The sequence below is a fragment of the Amblyraja radiata genome, chromosome 1 (assembly GCF_010909765.2).
Source record: "Amblyraja radiata isolate CabotCenter1 chromosome 1, sAmbRad1.1.pri, whole genome shotgun sequence".
Taxonomy (NCBI): domain Eukaryota; kingdom Metazoa; phylum Chordata; class Chondrichthyes; order Rajiformes; family Rajidae; genus Amblyraja; species Amblyraja radiata.
Window position 1 is genome coordinate 3,022,791 of NC_045956.1, and position 13,700 is coordinate 3,036,490.

Here is a 13,700-nt window from a genome sequence, read left to right on the forward strand (position 1 = left end):
GGTTGACCGAGTGAGCAGATGCATGGCAGATGCAGTATAATGTAGATAAATGTGAGGTTATCCACTTTGGCGGCAAGAACAAGGAGGCAGATTGTTATCTCAAAGTTGTCAGATTAGGAAAAAGGGAAGTGCAACAAGACCTGGGTGTTCTTGTACACCAGTCACTGAAAGTAAACATGCAGGTACAGTATGCAGTGAAGAAAGCTAATGGCATGTTGGCCTTCATAACAAGAGGATTTGAGTATAGGAGTAAAGAGGTCCTTCTGCAGTTGTACAGGGCTCTGGTGAGACCTCATCTGGAGTATTGTGTACAGTTTTGGTCTCCTAATTTGAGGAAGGACATCCTTGCTATTGAGGCAGTGCAGCATAGGTTCAGGGATTGATCCCCAGGGTGGCGAGACTGTCATATGAGGAAAGATTGAAAAGACTGGGCTTGTATTCACTGAAATTTGGAAGGATGAGAGGGAATCTTATGGGAACGTTATATATTTATAAAAGGACTGTACAAGCTAGATGCAGGAAAAATGTTCCCAATGCTGGGAGAGTCCAGAACCAGGGGCCACAGTCTAAGAATAAAGGGGATGCCATTTAAAACTGAGATGAGATAAAACTTTTTCACCCAGAGAGTTGTGAATTTGTGGAATTCTCTGCCACATTGGCAGTAGAAGCCAATTCACTGGATGAATTTAAACGAGAGTTAGATGGAGCTCTAGGGGCTAGCGGAATCAAGGGATATGGGGAGAAGGCAGGCACGGGGTACTGATTGTGGTTGATCAGTCATAATCACAATGAAGGGCTCGAAGGGCCAAATGGCCTCCGCCTGCACCTATTTCCTTGTTAATATATGCAGCATTTTTCCAGTCACAGGGCATAGTTACTACTTAATGGATAGATAATGCAATAAACAAATAACTTTAATAAAAACAGAAATTGCTGGAAATACTCAGGTCACGGCAGATCTGTGAGAAGAGAAACAGATTGAAGACCTTTGTCAGAACAATTCTGACATAAGGGTCATCGCCATGATAGTGTTCATTCTATTTCTCTTCCCACAAATGCAGCTTCACCTGCTGAGTAGTTCCAACAGTTGCTGTTTGCTTTTAGATTTCCAGCATCTTCGGTTTTTGTTTTATTTTCTTTTGCTGGAGTTACTTTTGTTTACCTGAGCCCTAAAGTTCTGAATGCTATGCAAATATGGCATCTGCTTTCCTACATACACTAAATATATGATTTTTTAATATTAATACAAATGTAAAATAAATGGTGATTTTCTAACCACTAACACATCACACTAATCTTCTATCAAATAGCCCATGAGACCACTTTTTTTTATTAAATTATGAATGTAAATATCATCAATTAGTTTTATTTCAAATACAATCCAGGGCAGGCCTGCATGTGATGATGATCTAGTGCTGTGAACTTTTGTGGTGTTCTTACCAATTCTCCAAAGTCTGCTGATTCTAGATCACTCAGTGTGGTATCAATGTCCATCTGAAATTAAAATAATTAGAGTAAGAAAACAAAATACCAACTTTAATTATATTTTTAAAAGTCAGTTACATTCCATTAATTACATTAAAAACCTCTGATTGTTTAACATAAATTTAAAGGGGGAAAAAAAACAATATTTTAAATGGCTACAGAGATATTGTTTTTTTTTATTTTGTTTTTTTTTATAAACGGTTTCGCTGCAGATTATTATTCTGCATTGACAAAATACAACCCCATATCAAACATCTATCGCCAGATTAATATTTAATAGATCACTGTAATCAGTTACCTATCTCACTGAAACCCTAATACATGGGCAAGTACAGTTACTCAAGGAAAAAAAAGAAAAGTTAAATGCAGAATGAAGCAGGTCAGATAACCAGCTGCTGTTGAGCAAACTCAGCAAACAGAAAAGTGAGTGAGACATTATGGGTTGCTGTTCTAAATTATTAAGTGGAAGACCCCAGCTAGTTAGGGGTATGCATCCAAAGGTTGCTTCAAAAAACAACGTGGAAGATAAAAAGGTTGAAATATAGTGACTGGAATAAAGTAGAAAATAAACAGAGAAACATGGAAGACAGGTGCAGGAGTAGGCCATTCGGCCCTTCGAGCCAGCACCGCCATTCAATATGATCATGGCTGATCATCCAAAATCAGTTCCTGCTTTTTCCCCCATATACCTTGATTCTGTTAGCTCCAAGAGTTAAATCTAACTAACTCGTGAAAACATCCAGTGAATTGGCCTCCTCTGCCTTCTGTGGCAGAGAATTCCACAGATTCACATCTTTCTTGGTGAAACATTTTTTCCTCATCTCAGTCCTAAATGGCCTACCCCTTATTCTTAAAATAATCCAACATTAGGTTGGCCTATGAACCTTTGATATAATCTTCAATTTTTATCAAAGCATTAATTCTCAGAAATGCCAAGAGTATTAATATTGGACAAAAAGCATGACTGATAATTACATAATGTAACTCCACTTTTTAAGAGAGGGAGAAAGAAAACGGGGCGTTATAGACCAGTTAGTCTTACATCAGTAGTGGGAAAGATGCTCGAGTCAATTATTAAAGATGTAATAGCAGCTCAATTGAAAAGCAGTGACAGGATCGGTCAAAGTCAACATGGATTTATGAAGGGGAAATCATGTTTGACTAATCTGGAATTTTTTTGAGGATGAAATAAGTAGAATGGATAAGGGAGAATCAGTGGCTGTGGTGTATCTGGACTTTCAAAAAGTCTTTGACAGGGTCCCACACAAGAGATGAATGTGCAAAATTAGAGCACATACAATTGGGGGTAAGGTATTGACATGGATAGCGAACTGGTTGGAAGACAGGAAGCAAACAGTAAGAATTAACGGGTCCTTTTCAGAATGACAAGCAGTGACTAGTGGAGTGCCACAAGGCTCGGTGCTGGGACCCCAGTTATTTACAAAGATATTAACGATTTAGATGAGGGAATTAAATGTAACACTTCCAAATTTACGTATGACACAAAGTTGGGCGGCAGTGTGAGCTGCGAGGAGGATGCTGTGAAGCTGCAGGGTGATTTGGATAGGTTGGATGCATGGCAGATGCAGCATAATGTGCGTAAATGTGAGGTTATCCACTTTGGTGGCAAGAACAGGAAGACAGATTATTATCTGAATGGTGTCATATTAGGAAAAGGGGAGGTGCAACAAGACCTGGGTGTGCTTGTACATCAGTCACTGAAAGTAAGCATGCAGATACACAGGCAGTGAAGAAAGCTAATGGCATGTTGGCCTTCATTGCGAGAGGATTTGAGTTAGGAGCAAGGAGGTCCTACTGCAGTTGTACAGGGCCCTGGTGAGATTTTAGTCTAATTTGAGGAAGGACATTATTACTATTGAGGGAGTGCAGCGTAGGTTCACCAGGTTAATTCACAGGATGGCGGGGCTGACATATGATGAAAGAATGGGTCGACTGGGCTTGTAGTGAGTTAGATTTAGCTCTTAGGGCTAAAGGAATCAAGGGATATGGGGAAAAAGCAGGGACAGTGTACTGATTTTAGATGATCAGCCATGATCATATTGAATGGCGGTGCTGGCTCGAAGGGCAGTTTCCAAACAGTCCCCGATAAAGTTTACGATAAGTAATTTAGCCTAAAAAAGTATGTTATTCAAAGATAATTTTAAAATTCTGACCACATTGACAAATGGCATCATTTCTAGAAATTCTGTTTCTTAACATCAGGTGTGTCCTTTATCTATGCTCTTGACTTCCCAGTCAATATTCCACCATTTGAGGATCCAAGCTGCGGGAATACACCTCCCAAAGGCTACAGCAGTAGCTATACATATTGATAGCATTCCAGGAAGCGAATTCTCCTCATTGTTGAACCTATTCTAATTTTCCTGCCTAAGGGCACTACTCTGTCCCATGAAACCTTCTGTCCTAGTTCTAATGCCTGCCAAAAGAAAACATGAGAAGGCGATTTTCTGGGTTTTGGTCAGTCAAGTAAATGTTTAAACTTATTTTTTGTGGTATTCTTTAAATTACAAGGTATGGGTAAGATTGATGTAGCTTTGAGGAATGTCCCTGCAATTAGATATTTCATGGCATAATTCTTCGGGTAGGGTGATGGAACTGCATTGTTGGCCTATTCCAATTCATTTCTTGAAGACCAATAAATTATTATTTTATGCAAATTGTTATTACTCATTAGATTTGATCTAGAAATCCTGGACATTTGTCAAAGACTATCTGGTCACTTTATATTGAATATACCCCAAACCAGAACTGAAACCAACCTTAATATTTGCAAACTTTAGTGTTTTGGGGAAACAGTTGAAGCCAGAAATTAATTGGATCGTTCTTCACTCTCGGGTAGATGAACTGAATGGTCTCTTTCTGTGACACTATGATTCTAAAGGGATGAAATACGAATAGTTCTTTTTCACTGTATTCTAACCCATGTTCTTATTAGAAATTAAAGTCTGAGCTATTGTCCATTCTGTAAAACCCACACTAAAAATGTCTGAAGATTCTATCCTTCCTAATCTTAATATTACCCGATATGAAATGTACTTAAGGCAGTTTTCATGAGATGATTATGCCTTAACCAATCTCAGACGGAGAAACATATTTCCAATGCAAGGTTTTCTCAGCTATCACAAAATTCCTACTTCATTATTGATACAGAAAAGAACAGCAGGTTCTGTTATACTTTTGTAATTCAACGTTCAATTAATATTTCCTAATAGTGATTTACAAAAGGTCTTCAGAAAACAACATTGATTTAACAAAAATTATAACTGTAGAATTTAGACTTTAGAAATGCAGAGTAGAAACAGGCCCTTTGGACCAACGAGTCCGGGCTGACCCTGTACACTAACACCATCTTACATACTAGGAACAATTTACAATTTTTACTGAAGCCAATTAACCTACAAACCTGTATGTATTTGAAGTGTGGGAAGAAACCGGAGCACCCAAACAAAACCAACGCGGTCACAGGGAGAATGTACAAACTCCATACAGACAGCACCCATAGTCAGGATTGAACTCTGGTGCTGTAAGGCAGCAACTCTACCACTGCGCCACTGTGCCGCCCTGCACTTTCCTCTTGCATTCTTGTTTTATTTTTTTAAATGCAACCAATAAAATCTTCATAAATTAATTGTGAATTTGTTATTCAAAATCCCCAAAGAACTTGATACCTCACAATAAGTTGTATAATATAAACAATTATAGCTCACTTTCAGGATAGGAAACAGAATGTTATGAGAATATGCATTTGAAGGGGAAGACAAGTTGTACAATAAGAAAGCTATGGAAGTTTTACCACATAGGATACAGTTAATTGACTATGAACATGTTTAATATACCTTAATATCCTGGGGTAATGTAAGCCAGCAAACTCCAGGCAGACTGTCTAAAAACAAAGCTGTTGAACAACGGTAAAACTGGGGAGTGGGACTGGTACTACAGTTTAACTTTGCCGGTTGAATAGCTCGTTGGAAGTACAGATTGAAAAAGCGGTCTAATCGAGGACCGTTCTCCATCTTGCAAAAGGCACTGGAAGAGGACAAGATCATTTGAATTAAAGAAATTGAATTGGATATTATTTTCATAACTGTTTAAAATTTAAAAACAAAACACCCCATAATTTAGCTTACAGTTATGCACAATATTAAGTATCAGAAGTTGCTTAGACATCATTTTAAATTTTATTGTAATTAAAGGAAATATCCATGCCATTTGTTAATTTGGCTGGAGCGCCAAGTAATTATAATATCAAAAGCACATCTATGTTTAGTTTAGTGATACTGCGATGTAGGGGCAATTTACAGAACCCAATTAGCAAACCTGCACGTATTTCAAATGTGGGAGGAAACCTGAGCACCCATAGAAAACCCATGCGATCACAGTGAAAACATACAAACTCCATACAGACAGCACCCATACTCATGGTCAATCCCAAATTCTGGCGCTGAAAGGCTGCAACTCTACCACTGTGTCTTTACTTAGTCTTTACAATTATGAATTCAACATTAATTTATTTTTGCAGGTACTTCTGTAATTTTGTTAGTCTGACAATTATTGATGCAATCATCAAAAAGAAAATTAAACAATAAAGGAGAGAATTTATGAAGTTTAGGTGTGCCAAAAGGTCAATCATTATTACAGATGTCCTTGTACGTTTAATTAATTTTCTTCACTCAATATGGTTTCCCAATTCTTCTATTCTTTATGTCAACAGGGTTTTGATGACCATGGAATTTCCAAAAGCACACTATCATTTTTTATGCCATTGTCATGTTCAACCACGCTACATGCATCCTGCTAAACTTCAAATGAAGTTGATGATCTATGTCATTTTCATTAAAAACATCCTCTCTATAATACTGACCATCTTAGTTTTTACATTACTGTATGCATTGCTCATGCTATTACGGATGCCATGTCACCTCTCAGCCTCATAGAATCCCCTTATTGTTCACAGGCATTGGCTTAAAACCATCTTTCCAAAACCTTTTCTTGACCAGGTCCATTTATTAATCACCCCCCAACTTCACTGATCTACACCAGCTCTTGATACGTATAATACAAAGTTTAAATTCTATTGTTTTATCATTAGGTGATTTTAATCCTTTTGTTCACACCTCTAATTTTTCTAGCTCTTCAACCCTAAACAAAACTCCAATGTGAATCACTTAATATGTTCCCATGTTTTGCCCCATCATTGGTTGTTTGTAGGTCTTGTGCTTTGAAATTCCCTCTATCCTTTGTTACACTTCTGTTTCATGATCTACCTTAAACATTCTTTAAGCAAATGAATACTTATGAGGAGTTTTTGTTATTCCACTGACATTTTAACTTTGGTGAATTGGCATTCATTTTTTATTGATGCCTGGAGTATTTTTTTTAATTTCAGGGCACTATAAAAAGTGAGTCTTGCAACATTTTCAGATACGTTCAGTTCCTGAAATTACAAAAGTTTGCTTTGGAGCAATCATATTCCTCTTTGGGCATCGGTGTACAAAAATAGCAAACGCACGTTTATAGCATCATTTACAAACCGGGGATCTCCTAAAATGCATTGCAGCAATGAAGATCCTTTTGAAGTGTGACTGCTGTTGAGATGTAGGTTTTGCAGAAAACAATCCTAAAAGCAAGGCTGCGCACACACAGCAAGTTAGAAACGTAGAAAATAGGTGTAGGAGTAGGCCATTCGGCCATTCGAGCCTGCACCGCCATTCAATATGATCATGGCTGATCATCCAACTCAGTATCCTGTACCTGCCTTCTCTCCATACCCCCTGATCGCTTTAGCCACAAGGGCCACATCTAACTCCCTCTTAAATATAGCCAATTGACTGGCCTCAACTACATTCTGTGGCAGAGAATTCCACAGATTCACCACTCTCTGTGTGAAAAATGTTTTTTTCATCTTGGTCCTAAAAGATTTTCCCCTTATCCTTAAACTGTGACCCCTTGTTCTGGACTTCCCCAACATTGGGAATAATCTTCCTGCATCTAGCCTGTCCAACCCCCTAAGAATTTTGTAAGTTCCTATAAGACCCCCCCTTAATCTTCTAAATTCTAGCGAGTACAAGCCGAGTCTATCCAGTCTTTCTTCATATGAAAGTCCTGCCATCCCAGGAATCAGTCTGGTGAACCTTCTCTGTACTCCCTCTATGGCAAGAATGTCTTTCCTCAGATTAGGAGCCCAAAACTGTACGCAATACTCCAGGTGTGGTCTCACCAAGACCCTGTACAACTGCAGTAGAACCTCCCTGCTCTTATACTCAAATCCTTTTGCTATGAAGCAAGTTGATTTAGTGACATTGGCTGGGGTTAATTATTGGACAAGACATGGGGAGAAACCCCCTTCTCTTCTTCAAAACATCTCATTGGATTTTCAAATTCCATCAGAGCACACAGACAGTGCTTCTGTGGCACCACCAATGATCGAGTATTCTCAGTGCTGCGTGGATGATGGGTTTAGGTCTCTGGCATGGAACTCGAACCCACAACATCCTGACTTGGAAATGACAGTGTTATCACAAAACCAAGAATAACACTTATGATAGCCACTGTAGTCCAAAATGGTCCAACTTAGCTTTTCCAGAGCATAAATATAGATTTATATTGGTAAATATTATTTATATAACAGCATTAATGATAACACTGATGTATAATATAGATTAAGACAGACACTTTACATATTGCCTGGTCCTCAAATCCAAATTGATCTGGTTTCAATTTTACTGAAACAATTAGCATAAGTATTTAAGCACACATTATTTTCCCACATCTGGGAGACTCAATGCTCGAAGGCTTTGAACAAGCTAACCGGAGCAGGTTAAAATATCTCCTATCAAGTTGATGATTTTTTACATATTGATAAGTAAGCATCTCTCACATCAAGAGAGTACTGAAGTTATCATCAGTTTGTGGATAAAAATTAAACCATTTACTCTTAATTCATTGTTTGTAAAGACTAATCTTTAGTACTTACCTATCCAGCGAGTTGTACATGTACTGTAAGGTTCTCACAAGATTCTTGATCATATTTCTTAGCTGTGGAAGAGGAACCCTTTGGAAGAGAGAATAGTTTATTTTTAAATGACCATGTTCCCGACTGATTTCTCTTCCAAGAATGTTTATATTATATTAATATCAAAATTGATTTGTTTTACCTTTCAGCTGGTAGTCCTATGAGCAGTAGGTTGCTACCTTCCTTCCAATATCCTATATTAATAAGTTTTCCATTCAGCAACAATGTGGTACTGCCCAAGAGAAGTGCAAATAAATTATTAAAACAAACATCTCATTTATTTGTGGCTTTCTGTGTGTTGATTTTCATCCACAATATACATAAACAACAAGGACATGCCCAAATGGTGGATAGCAAAAGACTAATCAGTCGGTTTATGAAGTTAATTCTATATGTCTGCGAGTCCAATACATAACATTAAAGGACTTCTGACTTCTTAGGTTCCCTGCAGTAAAAAACTGCTTGATGTTTTCCATCAGCTCTCTTTGACGTTACTTTCTTATCAGGCCTGCAGGCAAATGTTGAAAGATACTCATTTGTTATTTTACCCCCGGTGTCTTGCAAACTATCTTTTATGTAACAACTGAAAAACTCTGCTGAGTAATATACTCTTGGAAGGAATTGAAAAATGCACAAGTTAAAATAAGCCCCTTGTAACTCTTTTGATAGTTCATTATTGGTTCATATAAAACAAGTAAGCCAACAGCATGCACCGTCTAATATATTCACGTGTTACAAGTAGATGAGCAGTTGAAATAACCACTTAATATGGCAGTTGAAATAACTGCTTAATATTACTTTGCGTTTAAAAAAAATATACAGGTTCTACGAGGCGACAATTTTAAAGAAGAACACATTTGCACTTCAACTCAGCCAAATTAACTGATGGAGGGATCTTGACCCACCATCTACCTCATCGGAAACCCTTGGACTACATTTAATTGGACTTTACCATCACTAAACGTATTCTCTTTATCCTGTATCTGTTCACTATGGACAGCTTGATTTCAATCCTTAGTCTTTCTGCTGACTGGATAGCACGCACCATAAAAGCTTTTCAATGTACCTCAGTATACATGACAATAAAACTAAACTAAAACTAGACCACCCAGTACAAATAATTGGTTTACTACATATCAAACAGGATTGTGTCATTTTTGATCAGAAGATCAGTGGTATTATAGTTCCCACATTCTATAAACAAAGAAAAATGTTTTGATCACCTGATAATTTGACCCCCAGTTATATTCTCCAGCATATCGCAGAGTGTTAGAAATATTCCACGAACATTTTTCAACTTTTGTGATGCATCAGACATTGGATAATAGTAAAAGATTTCTTGCTATGATAAAATAAGAAAAAACCCCACATCATTATAGTTAAATCAAAGCATTCCAAGCTACTTTCCAATATGATTCCATTTTAGTTATAGAAATCTTACACTTGCACAAATGTCCATGAACAACCAAATAGGCAAAGACAGACACAAAATGCTGGAGTTACTCAGATGGTCAAAGCAGCTGCAGCTATAGCGTAAACCAGCGTCTGCAGTTGCTTTTTATTAACCAAATAAGCAAGATCAGTTACAAAGAAAGATGCCACAAATAGCACAATGTCATTAACCAGACAATGAATTTACATATATCACAAACAGCAGAGGTCCCAGCACGGATCCCTGCGAAACTCTACTAGTCAGATCTTCAACCAGAAAATCTACCTTCCACCACAATCTTCCGAATGCTATGAATAAGCTAGTTCTAAATCCATATGACCAAGTCGTCACCGTGAATCTTAATCTTCTGGATCAGTCTTTCACAAGGGAATTTATCAAAAGCCTTGCTAAAATCCATGCACACAACATTCACCGCCCTCATTTCTTCAATCTCCTCCTCAAAAAACGTAATTGTTAGTAAGACATGACTTGCTGCGTGCAAAGCCGTGCTGGCTAAACCTAATTAGTCCACTCTCTTCCAAAATACATTTGCCCAATTTTCCACAGATAATCTATCTCCTTGAATGGAATCTGGAACCTTAGAAGCTGCTTCACGATTGCCTTCTGTGCCCGCGAGTAAAGAAAGGTCGCCATGGAAAAAATCGATATATTTTTTACTCGTAGGTTTAGTCGATGTAGGTAACAATAGGTCGACATGTTATTCATAGGTAGTCTAAGGTAGTCGTAGATAGTCGTAGATAGTCTTCAATATAGTCGAAGGAGGTCGTAGGAGGTCTTCTACATGCACTTTTTCAAACACTCCTAAACTCTTCCAAACTCGCCAATTAGGTCACCGCAGTGGGACAGCCCCTAAAAGCTGCTACCCGAGTTGTTCTACGGCAATGCATATCTAAGCATCTTATGAAAACTCCATACTCTGCATACATAATCTTAGAATGGCTTTACATCAAGCTTTCATTAGACAGAAAAGTTCAATGTAGCATTTTACGCCGTACTGTGCTTCTTTAATAGACACAAAATGCTGGAGTAACTCAGTGGGACCGGCAGCATCTCTGGAGAGAATGAATGGGTAGTTTTGGGTCGAGACCCTTCTTCATACTGATGTCAGACTAGTGGGAGGTACATAGATAAGGTAGTGTATAGATAAGGAAAGTTAGGTGTGAAAAAAGGAAAGGGAATGGGGATCAAGGAAAATGTAGAATAGATCATTGTTAGTTGGGAGAAGGTAACAACAAAGCAAAGAGATATAAAATGTAGTCGGCGACAGTAAGACTGGTTGGAGTACTGGGAATGGGAGACGATGGAGAGAGAGGGAAACCAAGAATTACTTGAAGTTAGAGAAGTCAATATTCACACCGCTGGGGTGTAAGCTGCCCAAGCGAAATATGAGGTGTTGTTCCTCCAATTTGCACTGGGCCTCACTCTGACAATGGAGGAGGCCCAGGACAGAAAGGAAGTTAAAGTTTGGCAACCGGGAGATCAAGTAGAATTAGGCAGACTGAGCGGAGGTGTTCAGCGAAATGATCGCCTAGTCAGCACTTGGTCTCGCTGATATACAGGTGTCCACACCTGGAACAGCCGATACAGTAGATGAGGTTAAAGGAGGTGCAAGTGAACCTCTGCCTCACCTGAAAAGACTGTTGGGGGTCCTTGGACGGAGTGGAGGGGGGAGGTATAGAGACAGGTGTTGCATCTCCTGCGGTTGCTGCGGAAAGAACCTGCGGAGGAGGTGGTTTAGGTGGGAAGGGACAAGTTGACCAGGGAGTTGCGGAGGGAACGGTCTCTGCGGAAAGCGGAGGACATGAGAGATGTGGCTAGTGCTGGGATCCCATTGGAGGTGGCGAAAATGTCGGAGGATTCTTTAATGTCAATATTTTATTTTAAAATTAAATTTAAAGAAAATCATCCAAAACTTTTTCACCAAATTCTCAATTCCAGGTCTGAAGTGGGAAATCATAGCAGCTTTCCAGATCATTATGAAGGAAAACAAAAATCAAAGAACAAGCAGGTTTCGATAAACAAATTAGAATATTTGGGGAAAAGAAATACTACTTGAATTGGTATACGCAGCTTTCCTCACAGAACTTCACGTCAATCATTCCTACAAATGTTTTAAATGTAGGAAAAAAATCTTCAATCTGTTGCTGCAAGGGCAGGACTGGAAGGGGTGAAAGGGTGGTTGCAGTATAATGTGGATAAATGTGAGGTTAGCCACTTTGGTGGCAAAAACAGGAAAGTAGACTTTTATCTGAATGGTAGCCGATTAGGAAAAGGGGAGATGCAACTAGACCTGGGTGTCATGGTACAGCAGTCATTGAAAGTAGGCATGCAGGTGCAGCAGGCAGTGAAGAAAGCGAATGGTATGTTAAAAGCATTCATAGCAAAACGATTTGAGTATAGGAGCAGGGAGGTTCTACTGCAGTTGTACAGGGTCTTGGTGAGACCACACCTGGAGTATTGCGTACAGTTTTGGTCTCCTAATCTGAGGAAAGACATTCTTGCCATAGAGGGAGTACAGAGAAGGTTCGCCAGACTGATTCCTGGGATGTCAGGACTTTCATATGAAGAAAGACTGGATAGACTCATCTTGTACTCGCTAGAATTTAGAAGATAGCGGGGGGATCTTATAGAAACTTACAAAATTCTTAAGGGGTTGGACAGGCTAGATGCAGGAAGATTGTTCCCGATGTTGGCGAAGTCCAGAACAAGGGGGTTACAGTATAAGGATAAGGGGGAAGTATTTTAGGACCGAGATGAGAAAAACATTTTTCACAGAGAGTGGTGAATCTCTGGAATTCTCTGCCACAGAAGGTAGTTGAGGCCAGTTCATTGGCTATATTTAAGAGGGAGTTAGATGTGGCCCTTGTGGCTAAAGGGATCAGGGGGTATGGAGAGAAGGCAGGTACATGAGACCGAGTTGGATGATCAGCCATGATCATATTGAATGGCGGTGCAGGCTCGAAGGGCCGAATGGCCTACTCCTGCACCTATTTTCTATGTTTCTATTTAAGAATAGAACTATTTTCTATTTACTATTTTTCCAGAGGAACTTGAGATGAGGTGTCAAAGTTCATCCTTTTTTGTTCTTTTCACCCTGCAGCAGCTGAATGACAGCATTTATTTAGCCTTAGTTCACACTTCTAATGTGGCCAAATAAGCCTGTGGGGTGCAGTTTGTAAATAAGAAAGAAACACACGACACTCTTTCATGAAGAATTTCGATAAAGTTCTGAAAATAAAGAGGAATTTTGAGACCAAGTATGTACAGTTCATCTTTCCCTTTTATTTTCCAATCTACTTCAACACAGACAGAATTATGCCTGTGAAATACTTTGTTTATTCAGTGATTAAAAGAAAAACAGAGGGATTAGAATTTTTTTGCCCCTTGGAGAGCTTTGTGTGAGCGATTCTCTCTATACGCATGACTACAAAGCCAGACCTAGCTCCACCCCAAATTTAAATTTGCCGACAATACAGCCATTGTTGGACAAATAATAGGTAATGATAAGTCGGGGTACAGGGGAGAGAGATAAATAATTTGATTTAGTGGTGCTACGTCAATAATCTTGCTCTCAATATTCACAAGATAAAGAGATGATTGTTGACTTCGGGAAGGAAAAGCCAGGGTCTGTGATTCTCTCTTTATTGGTGTGTTGCAGGGGAGAGTCACCAGCTTTATGATCTTGGGCATGCACATCTCTGATGAACTGCCTGGGACCAGCACATGAAT

The 13,700-nt window shown here is 38.9% G+C and overlaps 1 protein-coding gene across 4 annotated transcripts in view; it reads right to left on the reverse strand.

Annotated features, from left to right (window-relative positions):
- The window catches only part of intu (inturned planar cell polarity protein), a 66,945-nt gene that overhangs the window by 19,145 nt on the left and 34,100 nt on the right, over positions 1–13,700 (reverse strand). For all 4 annotated transcript variants that reach the window (XM_033014863.1, XM_033014944.1, XM_033014783.1 and 1 more), the window contains 5 exons: positions 9,742–9,860; positions 8,661–8,750; positions 8,480–8,557; positions 5,343–5,532; positions 1,441–1,494 (listed from right to left, as the gene is read on the reverse strand). In XM_033014863.1, coding sequence (XP_032870754.1) covers positions 1,441–1,494; positions 5,343–5,532; positions 8,480–8,557; positions 8,661–8,750; positions 9,742–9,860 — 531 coding nt within the window. The remainder of the gene's footprint in view (positions 1–1,440; positions 1,495–5,342; positions 5,533–8,479; positions 8,558–8,660; positions 8,751–9,741; positions 9,861–13,700) is intronic.